General features: G+C 55.3%; 5 protein-coding genes across 5 annotated transcripts; 3 read left to right on the top strand and 2 right to left on the bottom strand.

Annotated features, from left to right (window-relative positions):
• Window positions 1–849: 849 nt before the first annotated feature.
• Window positions 850–2,361, top strand: PG985_004658 (uncharacterized protein; the record flags this gene model as incomplete). Its single annotated transcript, XM_066824427.1, has 1 exon — window positions 850–2,361. One exon carries the CDS (start codon window positions 850–852, stop codon window positions 2,359–2,361), a length of 1,512 nt encoding a protein of 503 aa, XP_066687587.1.
• A 1,786-nt stretch (window positions 2,362–4,147) lies between these two features.
• On the top strand, window positions 4,148–4,978 carry PG985_004657 (uncharacterized protein; the record flags this gene model as incomplete). Its single annotated transcript, XM_066824426.1, has 1 exon — window positions 4,148–4,978. The coding sequence occupies one exon, from the start codon at window positions 4,148–4,150 to the stop codon at window positions 4,976–4,978; it is 831 nt and encodes a 276-aa protein (XP_066687586.1).
• A 664-nt stretch (window positions 4,979–5,642) lies between these two features.
• PG985_004656 (uncharacterized protein) lies at window positions 5,643–6,539 on the bottom strand (the record flags this gene model as incomplete). Its single annotated transcript, XM_066824425.1, has 1 exon — window positions 5,643–6,539. The coding sequence occupies one exon, from the start codon at window positions 6,537–6,539 to the stop codon at window positions 5,643–5,645; it is 897 nt and encodes a 298-aa protein (XP_066687585.1).
• Window positions 6,540–8,535: 1,996 nt separating this feature from the next.
• Window positions 8,536–10,335, top strand: PG985_004655 (uncharacterized protein; the record flags this gene model as incomplete). Its single annotated transcript, XM_066824424.1, has 1 exon — window positions 8,536–10,335. One exon carries the CDS (start codon window positions 8,536–8,538, stop codon window positions 10,333–10,335), a length of 1,800 nt encoding a protein of 599 aa, XP_066687584.1.
• Window positions 10,336–10,636: 301 nt separating this feature from the next.
• On the bottom strand, window positions 10,637–11,571 carry PG985_004654 (siroheme synthase; the record flags this gene model as incomplete). Its single annotated transcript, XM_066824423.1, has 2 exons — window positions 10,637–11,356; window positions 11,467–11,571. The coding sequence occupies 2 exons, from the start codon at window positions 11,569–11,571 to the stop codon at window positions 10,637–10,639; spliced, it is 825 nt and encodes a 274-aa protein (XP_066687583.1).
• Window positions 11,572–12,379: the final 808 nt, after the last annotated feature.

The following is a 12,379-nucleotide window of genomic DNA, read 5'->3' as shown; positions in this document are numbered from 1 at the left end:
CTCGACCATGGCCCAAAAACCCTTTGTACCTCTGCATGTAACTCTACTCTGCGCGGAAATTTTAGTGCTGGCTTGGTGCTACAGTCCGCGAGTGGAGTGTGTGTGTGTCGTCGCGTACATATCACCCTGGACCGCGTAAACCGCAAGTTCAGTGTGTGTGTGCGTGTGTGCAGCAGTCAGTCAGTCATCAATTGCCCCCCAATTTGCTCCCATACATCCACCACAGCGCTTGCAATACTGTACCGGGCTTCCGCATCTGTGTTCCCTCCCCCATGTCCATGATCTGCTAAGGGCTAGTCGAAGAAAGAACTCCAACCTCCCGCGATCCATTCATAGTGACACACAGTCGGATCAACCGTGTTTTCGCTGCTCACCACATCCATTATACTCCCACGTCCCTGGTCTGCTGCACGTCTTGTCTTGTCTCTCCACGACCTGTTGGGATTCTCGCACGTGCTAACCCGGTTGAGCTATTAGCATGTGGATTTGACGCGTTGGGTTGGCTGCCACTGTATCGCTCCCACAAAGACCGGAAAACCCGCATTTGGCTGGAATAACTGCACACGCGGAATTCGCAGTCGCTGCCACTCTTACTGCTGCTCTCCCGTCGGTGCCGGATAAAAAGGAACGCGAGACAACCATCGACGACGCATTATTCCGAGCAAGCGACGTGCCCTTGAACCCACTGACATCGGCCGTGCTTAAAGTCGCATTGAGTTGAGCTGCCACTTATTAGCCGGCGAACGCGACGCGGCATTACTTACTGACTGGGATCGGGAATCGGCGCCACCCCCTCAACTATTTGTCGCGTGCCTGGCCACGTCGCCTTTCGACGTTGACTGCTCGCACATGGCGACTTCCGAAGCAGTACAAGGAGGCCCTCCTCTGGTACATCCCCCGACTGGCCCCAGTAACCAGAGCCAGCCCCTCAACGATTCTAGCAACGACGAGTCCCAGGACACCACCGCGTCCCACGACACTGACCGCGTCTTCACACCCCCGGGAAGCGATAGCGGAAGCAGTCTTGCGGCTGGAAATGGGAACACATCCAGCCAAGAGTCTCAGTTGCTACAGCTCTCGCAGCTTGCCGCTGCTCAAGAGAAGATGGTCGAGACAGGCGTGTCGAAAAAGAGAATGGCAGATGGCATGGTCAAGCACTCCAGAAATGGCTCTCTGACTTCGCCAGTCCGTATGGGCCATTCGAGAAACACGAGCACCGTCAGTGTTGCTTCCACCGCAACTAGCCGTATGAGCGAGGTAAAAAATCCCAATCCGTGTCGAGAGGCTCTTGGAATTTACCGGGTGACTGACCACCAAACTGCACTGCAGCTGTCGGCGGAGCTGAAGACGAAGCTCTCATATGCCATGCTCAAAGTCAACAATGGGTGGCAAAGCCATTCCATTGACGAGGTCGAATCTCTGGCCTCGCAGGCTGCCTCTCCTACCTCGAGCTCGTCTACCTTGCATGGCAGGCATGGCGCATCTGCAAGCCCACGCGTTGCGCTACCAGGAGGAACACGCCAGGGCATTGCCAGTACGGGAATTAGCCCCATAAGCCAGGTGCCCCCAGGGCGCACCTACGAGTCCCTTTGGAGGGAATCAAATACCAGGCCACGCATGTCTGCATCGCCGCCAAAGTCACAACTGCCAGCTCTGGCTCCTCCTGCTTCCATCCAGCCTCGCCAACCAGGCCATCTGAATCCGAGGCGCAATTCGAACGTCAAATACACACCTGCCTTCTTATCACCATCCAACCAGGGTTCGCCACACACTCCAGCCCAACCGAGTCCCCTACAAAGCACGCCGGGGACATATATGAATAGGACGCCAAATATGGACCCCCTTATCTTCTCGCCACACCAAAACGTCAGGGAACAAGAGGCGCTAGAAACTCTTGTGTTCATGAGCAGCCCTGGAAACTCGGCTAATCTAAAACATGCTTTCCCCTCTTCCCACTCTAGAAACGGAGCAGCAAACACACATAGAACAGCACTTCCAGGGTCACGTTTGGGTCCGGGGACAGATGGTCACCAAGTGCGGAAGAGCCTTCCTACGGGACGACAGGCCAAACGCGTGGGGTTCGAAAAATCCCCAAACACAGTGGATGACATGGATATGGAGGAAGCGTATGGCTCCCCACAAATCAGAGGCACACCCCGCCGAAAGACAATCGGGTCGAAGCCCTCCCTTTCCGTGCCAGCTGGTCTCAGCGGGCCGTCGCGATCGAGACCTGCACTTCAGGACGACGACATCGAACGCATGCTGGATCGGGTCGCTGCAGACGACAGCTCAGATTCCGATAGCGAAATTGCACTTCCACAGAGCCGTCGGCATGGGAGTGCCGGAGTTATCGGAGCATGAGCTGTGGAGTCGATGGGTGACTTCCTCTGCGTCATTTCAATGATTCGAATATTCGCGTATATATCCCCTGAAGCTTTTTATTGTCGGTAGGAGTTGGTTGCATTGGTTGGGCGGGCTGAAGTGGTTACGATTATGACGGGACTTTTTTCTTGATTCTTATATCCAGCATTTGAACCAGTCATCTTGGGAGTCAAGAGGCAAAATGGCTGCATGCATATTTCGGACCACATATTAGAGCATCGATGAACTATGGGCTCATATGGGCTCATGAAGCCTTCGGGGTGTACATAGTCTTCTGGAACAAAACGCCCAAAAATCGGATCCAAAATCTTCTTCCGTGCTTCGAGAAAGTGGCTGATGACTATGAAGAAGACCAAGCCTCCTTGGATAGACCCAGTCTGGATCTTGTCACTCTCTGCTTCACGCCTGCTATTCGAGTGACCGCGTGGTATTACCAGCTTTGACGGCATGGCTAAGTACCCCGCGATAGGCCCTCTCGTCCCGTTTTGCGATTTTTGGCGCATCGAATTGAGTTCTGCAGTGCCTATCGAAGGGTATGCACGTTTGGTGCTGGCCTGGTCTAAGCCAATGATAGGTGTCATCATCTCCTTAAAGGAAAGCAGCTTGACGCCCAATGGTGGCTTTGGAGGGCCTTACAGGAAATCCCACATCATCGCTGACAGTTGAGATATCCTGCTCAATGCCATTTCACAGCCAGGGGTAGGTACCTGACATGCGACTTATTCGCTGTATCGGTCCGCGCGGGGTACACTGACAGCTTAAGATGGCAGTCACAGCTCAACTAGCTTCCGGCAGCCTCAAAGCTTGCAGAGATCGTGCGGATACTGCATCAGCCTCCCTTCCGTATTATGGAACTATACGACCGAGAGCCGTGCAGCGTATTGAGAGCAAAATGCCCAAGCATCGTGGCATAATTACCAATCAATCGGGAAACCGGCATGTCACAAGGAGGCGAACTGGGAAGATCCAGGCCGGCAAGGCCGACATGGCACTAATTTATCTGCCTAGGTATTCTGCCAGAGCCGATTACTGTGCAGCATGGCATGTACGGCTCAGCCTAGGGCAGCAGGGGAAGCTTACAAGGCACCGCCCCGCCATAGCCACGGACTTTGCACCGACAACAGCAGCCGGGCTACGAGCAGCGCCTCCCACTTTGACCCTTCCAGAAGACAGTAGCCGATAGCTATCCGTTATCCGAACAGCTAGGGCAACCAGCCTGATGCGCTTCAGGGCACATGATTCGCAGAGGTGCATCTGAAACTACCGCCCGGTCGTGCATCGTCAGCTCCGCCTCCCCACACTTTGCGTCAGCATTTGAGGCTGCGGCGGAGCACCTTTCCGTTCTAGTGGCTGCTTCTCAACATACGCTTGCATCTGACGACCAGAGATGGCGAAGGTTGCGCCAGAAAGGTTGGCAGCCTTCGCCGTTGGCTGTGTCTGCTGAGTAACCCGGAAGCTGGGCATTATATAAGATGACAGCCAAGGTCTCAATTTGCTCAGCGTACCTTTGCGCTTGTGATATCTGTCTGCTCATCCCGCTAACATCATCTGACTTTGCTACCGAAGTTAGTCATCTGACGTAACAATCAATACGAAAATCGTCATCCGCAATACCTAACCAGCCTTTACAAAGACAATATCTTGTTAACCTAGGTCTTCTTGCCCAAGACTTCTCATCTTTACTGTTCTCTTCTTTCCTACAACTCTAATCCGATCATTCCTACGATCTCTACGAACAAAGCATATCTTCAAAGTTCAAAACGACATGTCAGCTGCAGATTATTACAACGGTGGAGGCGGCGGCAGTTCTGGTGGCGCCTACCCGCCCCCAAACCAATACCCTCCGCAACCACAATACGGACAGTCGCCGTCTCCGTACCCCCAGCAGCAGCAATACGCGCAGTCCAGTAGCCACCTCTCGCCCTATCCGTCGCACCCACAATATGCACGCCCCGGGTCCGCACATTCGGATGTAGGCTCCCCGTCGTACGGCGCGGCGCCGCCCCGGTACGAGCAGCAGGGAGGCCACCTGGCGCCTTACAACGCGCCGCCGCGACCGCACTCGGCCGACCCGTACGCCAACGGGGGAGGGCACTACGCCGAAGACGAGAAGAGGGGGCGCGACCACCCGAACGGCGCCGAGGGCGAGGACGGCGAGCGCGGCCTCGGGGCGTCGCTGATCGGCGGCGGCGCTGGCAGCTACCTCGGCCACAAGATGGGCAAGGGCAAGCTGAGCACGTTCCTCGGCGGCGCCGCGGGCGCCGTGGCCGCCAACGTCCTCGAGAGCAAGTTCAAGAACCGCCGGAACAGTCAGAACAGCGGCGGCGGCCACGGACACCATGGAGGAGGCCACAGCCCCTACGGCTACGGTGGTGGCAGCTCAGGCGGCGGAGGACTGTTGGGAAGCGTGGGGAGTTTCATGAGTGGGAACTCTGGGCACCATAGTAGTGGCGGTTCTCAATACGGGGGCTCGCACCACGGAAGCCACCACGGAGGTCATCATGGACACCACGGCCATCACGGCCACCACGGCCACCATGGTCATCATTCACACCACAGCCACCACAGCCACCACAGCAGCCACGGCGGTTGGTAAAGACTTCGTCGACCAATTGTGTTGTCACCTATTATTATATAAGTCAGACTGTTTTCAATCGGCGTTTGGGGTCTGAGCTTTGGGGCTACGGGGATTTGGACAACATCCCATGGGTTACGATTCATGATACCCACTCCGAGACATAGGAATTATCACCTTTCTTAGCTATCAGCGATAATGAATACACAATAGGCGATACAGGTTATCCCTAATCTAGGTTACCTTTGAAAGTTTCGATTAACCAGTGTGGGTGCGTGCATCAAAGGCAGGACTGCGTTCGGAGCCCTGTTGAACAATGAACAAGCGCGTCCCCTTCATAAGGAAGGAGCCGGGCAAAGCCGCGAGGACGTAAAGTCCTGCCCGCCCTTGAGAATATTAAGGAAAGTTTAAAGAGCCACAATATTTAATTACAAGCACTAAAGGGATATTACGGAACACACATTTCGGTGGTGATATATCTCTTAGATTACTATGAAAGATAGTTCTTCAGTGATCATCAGCCAAAAAGATACATACCAGAGAAACACGACTCATTGTCTGTTCTCTACTCGAGGCTTTCTCTGCGAGGAGACGCCTTCAAAAATCAACGCTTAGGGGTCTCGCGAACAAACAAATCTGTAACACAAATTACTGGTTAGTAAAGCATAGAATGGCTTTCACCTGACTAGTTGTGGTAGTCATTGGTCATGCCCGAGAGGGCGGCAACTGTGCCGACGCCCAGGAGGGCCGGTCTGGCAGGGTTCGCTCGATCGGAGCGATCCAAAAGGGAATTAGTTGTATCCATGGCCGACGTAGGACTTCCGAGGAAGTACCAGACAGTCCAATGGAGGCTGCCCGCTTCTCCGTCGCCAGACGAGGAGTTCCATGCCGCCTGCCAATCTATTCCGCAATAGGGACAACCACTCACCGGACCCACTAGCAGGGTAGGGGACCGACGGTGTGCCTCCGAAAGAACGTCCTCCTCCACAATGTCAAACGGCGCGGGTTGGCCGGTTTGGAACTCGGTTACCACTGCCGATGAGAAGTCCTCCTGGCGGAGGGCATCGTAATCATACCATTTGGTGTGTGCTTCGCACGGGCAGCACGGGCAGCACGGGCGGTCCATCATACCGCCTTGATCATCCGAGAGGATGATCTCGGAGATTCTATGGCGTATAAACAGGCCTGTTCCCGGCCGCCACACCATCCGCCACTCCTCATGCGCGCACTGCACGCTGGTGCCTTCTCCAGCGTCCATGAAGGTTAGCTGGTGGCAGTCCAGCTGGGCCGCGCGGCACAGGGTCGTGATGGGATAGTTATTCTGCGAGTACAGTACGTAGGCGTAGATTACCAGTGGGTGCCAGTCCGCCGGTCGCTCGTAGAGAGTGACCAGTCGGTCGTTGTCGTGCTCATAGGCGGCGCGCGGGGCGGCCTGGCAGGCAAAACCCGAATATGCGGCGTCGATAGCGGCCAGCGGTGGGTGGATCGTAGCACACCAGGGGCATGCCACAAAACCACGGGCCGCGGCCAGCTGTTCGGCCTGCTCCAGGAATTGCCACCCTAATTCGCCGAAGGTGATCATGGACGGCAGGCTGGCCGGGGGGGTCTCGCCACGCCCACCCGTTGAGAACGGGGATCACGGTGGCTCGTAAGGATCGATTGACCGTGGCCAATCGCGCCTGGTCCGGCAGAGGAAGCCGGTCGAGGATCAGGATGAACACCTCCGGAGGGGCGTTGCAAATGATCTCGACCGGGTTTACGCCGCCGTGCCCGGCGCCGCGGTAGAGGATGACCTGGTTGGAAGCCATGGCTTTCGTTACCAGTGGAAAGAGGGTTACTGTGATCTGTGAGTAGCAAGTAAGCAATGAGAATAGTAAACAGGGGAGGATTTGCGTAAAACAATGTTAGTGTGGGGAGGGAAAGGGAAACATCGTCAAGTTCGGGGCAGTGTGTATTTGTTTTATAACCAAACGGAGACATTGCTACCCATGAAACCGCAGGAACACCACAGCTGTTATGGTCTTGCCAAAGGAGAGTTTGTAACTTTCGGATTGTATTAACAAGGCCATTGTGCGGTAACTAAGGAGGTATATACGTGCTTTGTCACCCCCCCCCCCCCTGTGTGCCCTTTTCACATCTGTCACTCCCGCGAGAAACGTCGAGTGCCTTTGTGTGTTTGAGCGAATCATTCTTTCGGCTGACCAAGAAAGAAATACCATCCCCGCCTTACACCAAAATGGTCAACATCATGCCGCCAGTGGAAATGTAAGCCAAATACTCGGAGTTTTACAATTCACTGCTGTGAGAGCTGAGCCGCTATTCGGCAGAATGCATCTTTTTGACGAAAGGAATGAGTCCCCCTACGGAACCTAATCCCTTTGTTTACGTGATATTGGATCTGTCAACACTGCAAGTCAAATTGAAGGCCCAAAATGGTCTCCTCTTTCCACAGGCACATGAGGCCGTGGCTTTTAGACTCTGCAAGTGCTATTTCCAAACTTGAAAGTCGTTGCCCACCATATGTAAGACAATAAGAAAATACCTTCCATCAGCAACAACAACTCAACATCACGTCTTCCGTGGCGCAATTGGCTAGCGCGTTCGACTGTTACTTGCCCCTGACTTCAGGGGCTTCTGCAATCGAGAGGTTGACAGTTCAAGCCTGTCCGGGAGAGGAACTACTTGTTGGTTCTATTTTTTACTTTCCGAATAGCATATCTGAGAACGGCCAATATTCTTCGTCGGCAATTAATTTTTTGTTTTTCGCAATCTTGGAATCTTTTTTGTTATAATTCGTCACCGTTCGTTGGAAACTGCGCTGGCAAAGCAGGTGGGGACCACGTATGAGTATTATCTAACTGCCATGACGGACGATATGTCATAGCCAGTGAGTAGTGGAATGGCAAATACATCTCGTCGTCAATGAAGACGAGCCATACTCCTTCCTATGCTGATATGGAGGAACCCAAACCTGCCACAGAACTCGACTTCATTGTCAGTCCCAAACCACCCTGCTGAACCTCCGCTACTTCGATTTGATATCAATGCGTAGCCGGCCAAACGTAGAGGTGTACATGTATTCTGAGGTGTCAGTATAACAGGAGTATTTGTTATATAAGTCAAGTTTGATATTGCAGATTGACCCCTGTTTTGGATTATCCGGTTTGAACATGTGCTTGCGGCAAATGCAAGCTCAGATGGGGTTGCTGCTTGCTGGTGGGGAGGCGCCAAGATCATCCCGCATATTACGTGGGTCAGAGAGACCGGTAGTATTCTCGGGGAAACCACGCCACTACCCAACCGCAACATTACGCAAGTGCAACAGCAAACGTCCAGGACGTCCCTTCTAGCATTCTGTCATGGCCATATTTAAAACCCACGCAGCTGCCCCAGCGTAAATAAAGTGCAAGACCGTAATAACATCATCCCTCATAGAGATATTGAACCCAAGAATTAGACTTACATCCCAAACCCTTCTGCCCCGGGGATCGTTCAAGATACATTACTCGGCCGAACACCACTTGACGAAACCACCCAGCAAGAGTATATCTCGCTCACCGAGATAATAGCATCTCATCATGTCTACCGCAAGCCAGCAGGTGTCTTCATTCTCTACGCCTCAGTGGTGGAAAGAGGCTGTCGTGTACCAGATCTACCCCTCATCCTTTCAGTCCCACCCAGGGGCCACATCGGGATGGGGGAGCATCAAAGGTATCATTTCCAGACTTGACTACCTCAAGTCTCTGGGCGTCAATGTTGTCTGGTCCTCCCCATTCCTCAAGTCGCCCCAGGCCGATATGGGTTATGACATTGCCGATTACAAGGACATTGACGACCGATATGGCACCCTGGAAGACGTGGACACGCTCATAGCCGAGCTCAAGAAGCGCGATATGAAGCTCATGATGGACTTGGTCGTGAACCACACCAGCAACGAGCACGCCTGGTTCCTCGAGAGCCGCAGCAGCAAAGACAACCCCAAGCGGGACTGGTACATCTGGCGAAAGCCTAAGAGCATCAGCGCCGACGGCAAGCCTGAGCCGCCCAACAACTGGGCCATGATCCTGGGCGAGGGAAACTCGGCATGGACCTACGACGAGAAGACGGGCGAATACTATCTCAGCCTCTTCACCTCGGAGCAGCCCGATTTGAACTGGGAGAACCCGGACGTTCGCGCCGCCGTGTGGGACGTTATGCACTTTTGGATGAACAGAGGCGCCGCCGGCTTCCGCATGGACGTCATCAACCTCATCTCCAAGGTGCCAGGCTATCCCGACGCCGACGTTGTGCTCAGCGCTGGCCACAAGTACCAGCCGGCCTTCAAGTACTTCGTCAACGGCCCCAAGCTCCACGACTACCTCCAAGAGATGCACCGCGAGGTCCTGAGCAAGTACGACACCATCACCGTGGGCGAGATGCCCGGTGTCAGCGAGCCCAAGGAGATCCTGCGCACCGTCGGCGCCAACGCGGGGGAGCTGCGCATGATCTTCATCTTCGACCTCGTGGACATCGACAAGCCACACGTGCGCATGTCGCTGAAGCCGTGGGACGTCAAGGACATGAAGGCCATCGTAACCAAGTGGCAGCGGGTCATGAGCGAGCAGGATGGGTGGAACTCCATCTTCATCGAGAACCACGACAACCCGCGGTCCATCACGCGGTACGCCGATGACAGCGACCGGTACCGGCATATCTCGGCAAGGCTGCTAGCGCTGATGCAGACTACGCTGAGCGGCACGCTGTTCGTGTACCAGGGCGAGGAGATCGGGATGCGCAACATCGACCCCGAGCGCTGGGACATGGCCGAGTACAAGGACTGCGAGACCATCAACTACTGGAAGAAGTGCCAGGAGATCTACGCGGGCGACGATGAGATGCTGCGCCACTGCCGCGCCGTCGTGGACATGAAGGCGCGCGACCACGCGCGGACGCCGATGCACTGGAATGCCCAGGCCAACGCCGGCTTTTGCGACGTGGGGGTCGAGCCCTGGATGCGCGTCATGGAGGACTACACGACCGTGAACGCCGAGGCGCAAATGAACGCCACCGACTCGGAAAACCTGTCGCCCTGGCAGTTCTGGCAGCAGGCCCTCCGGGACCGCCGGGAGCACGCCGACGCATTTGTGTACGGCGGCTTCCAGGAGCTCAGCCCGGAGCACCCCAACGTGTACGCGTACGTTAAGACGGGTAGCAAGACCGGCGAGAAGTGGCTCGTTGTGCTCAACTTCTCGGGCCGCGAGGTCGAGTGGCACATGCCGGCGGACCACCAGATCGACTTCTGGGCCCGCAGCAACTACACCAAGGGCCAGATCAAGAAGCCCAAGACGGACTTGGTTCCGCTACGGCCATGGGAGGGTGTCTTGGGAAAATGCGCCTAGACGCAGATTGGAGGTTCTGCCGCAAGAGTTTGAGACATGTTAAACCAAGGAACGTTAGAGGTTGAAGAGAGGTACCTAAGATTGAAAATAGACACATCTAGACCACAACAGCATGGTGGCTCCAAGCCTTCCCGGGCGGGGCCATGGTGACAGCAGTTCCCTCATTTGAGGCACCCCACTGCAATCTGCCGGTGAATGAATTATGTGCATTTTTGTTCATATACTCCTGACGCCTGCCTGTACATGTAAAGGGGGAAATCATACCCGGCCCCCAGGTCCAGTTTTGGAAACCCAATGTAGTCTATACCCCGAGGCTAAATCCGAAAGATCCGTCGAAAACATCCATATCGTCGGCCGACATGCCGCCGCCCCTCATGGCCTTGAGGATGTCTATATCCGGGACCTCCTTCGGCTTGTAGTAACTGAGCAGGTTGTCCATGTCCTCGTCGCTCAGGTCGCACATCTCGTCCCAGCTGTAGCGGTCGCTGACGCGGATCATCCAGCGCATGCGGTTGGGCCCGTCCTCGACCGCGGGCGAGAGCTCGCGCAGCTTGGCGCGGAGCAGGCCGATGCGCTCGATGGCGTCGCCGACGCCGACGGGCAGGGTCTGGCCGATGAACTTGCGGATGCTGGCGGCGAGCCGGGGCCCTTTACCGTTGGTCGAGACCATGATCTGGAGCGGGCCGTCGCGGTGGACGCTGCCGAAGTAGAAGTCGCACTCGGGCGGCACGTCGGCGATGTTGGCGGGAATCCGCGCCGCCTTGCACAGCTTCCAGATCTGCGTCGAGGCGGCCGGGTCGTCGACCGCCGTCAGCACCATGGCGGGCGGGCCCAGCGGCGAGTCGGGCGTCGTGGGCGACGGCAGGGCCTCGAGGTCGGTCGGCTCGAACTTGCGGTCGATGTGCGTCACCTGGTTGTGCGCGATGCGGTGGCGCACCTCCGGGTTCAGGCCCTCGGCCGGGCAGACGACGGTCACGAGGGCGTCGGCGTTGAGGAGGTTGAGGATGCGGCCGGCAGCGACCTGAGGAGATAGCGCGGGTCGTTGGTCAGTAGGGGACGAGAACGTGTGCATGCGCCATTTTAGGAAGGATATTCGCCCGTGATGAAAGAGGGAGATGGGTTGAGACTCACCTCACCGCCGCCGACGACCAGAACATGCTTGTTCTTGATCTGCCAGGCAAGAATCAAGCTGCCACCGCCTTGGACCTCCGGGAACTTCTCCGTGGACTCAGTCATGGCTGCGATGAGACAAGAGATAGACGCGTCAGAATGTAATGGCTGGGTATAGCATCAGTTCCCGAACTAATGATAATAATAATATGGATTTCAAGCCATATCAACTGGTGATGCTGCGGCACCGGTGCTATGACGGCACCATCGGGGGAGCTTCAAAAAATTCTGGAGGCACGCTGGCACGCGAGGATCCCTGTCGAAATCATAATGCGTGTGGCAGCCAAAGGACCCCGCATCGCAACGTACCAACGAAGGTTCGTTGTAGCCAGCAGCTGAATGCAAGAAAGTGATTTATCAACAGGGAAACTTCAATAAAATCGGGCTGTGGATTTGATAGGTAAGATGCCGGGCCATAGTACGGTTAGGCAAGTAATCAATGTACATCAGCACCTTATCTCGTAGTCAGCCGTCTATATCAACTTGAATATACTTACTGATCAGTGCATCTCTTCGATCGCAAGAGTTCGAGACTTGTTTCAGTTTTAGTTCACAAGTGCTCACACTGCATAGTAGTACATGCAGTTAGCCTCTTCGTCCCCCCAGGCTAGGTTACTTCATTTCGATAGGGCAGATTGGAAGCGGACCATGCTAACCTTGGGCTGAATTTATTAGGACTTGCGCCTAACCAGGTAGCTTAGGGGCGCCCCCGCCCGCTACCTCAGGTGTCCAGCCAGTAGCTGGCTTGTAGCTGTACGCTCGCTAATGTACCCAGTGTTTGGCTGTTGGTCTGCAGGGGGTGCTGTCGGTAGCCTTGTGAACTCCGTCCCGTTCCCGATCTGCCTAGGCATCATGAACAACCAACCATACCAGA

The sequence above is a fragment of the Apiospora marii genome (genome assembly GCF_038362585.1).
Source record: "Apiospora marii strain CBS 49790 chromosome Unknown utg000003l_segment0_segment0, whole genome shotgun sequence".
NCBI classification, from domain to species: Eukaryota; Fungi; Ascomycota; class Sordariomycetes; order Amphisphaeriales; family Apiosporaceae; genus Apiospora; species Apiospora marii.
The sequence above is the reverse complement of the archived record's forward strand: the minus strand, read 5'-3'. Positions and strand labels throughout refer to the sequence as shown.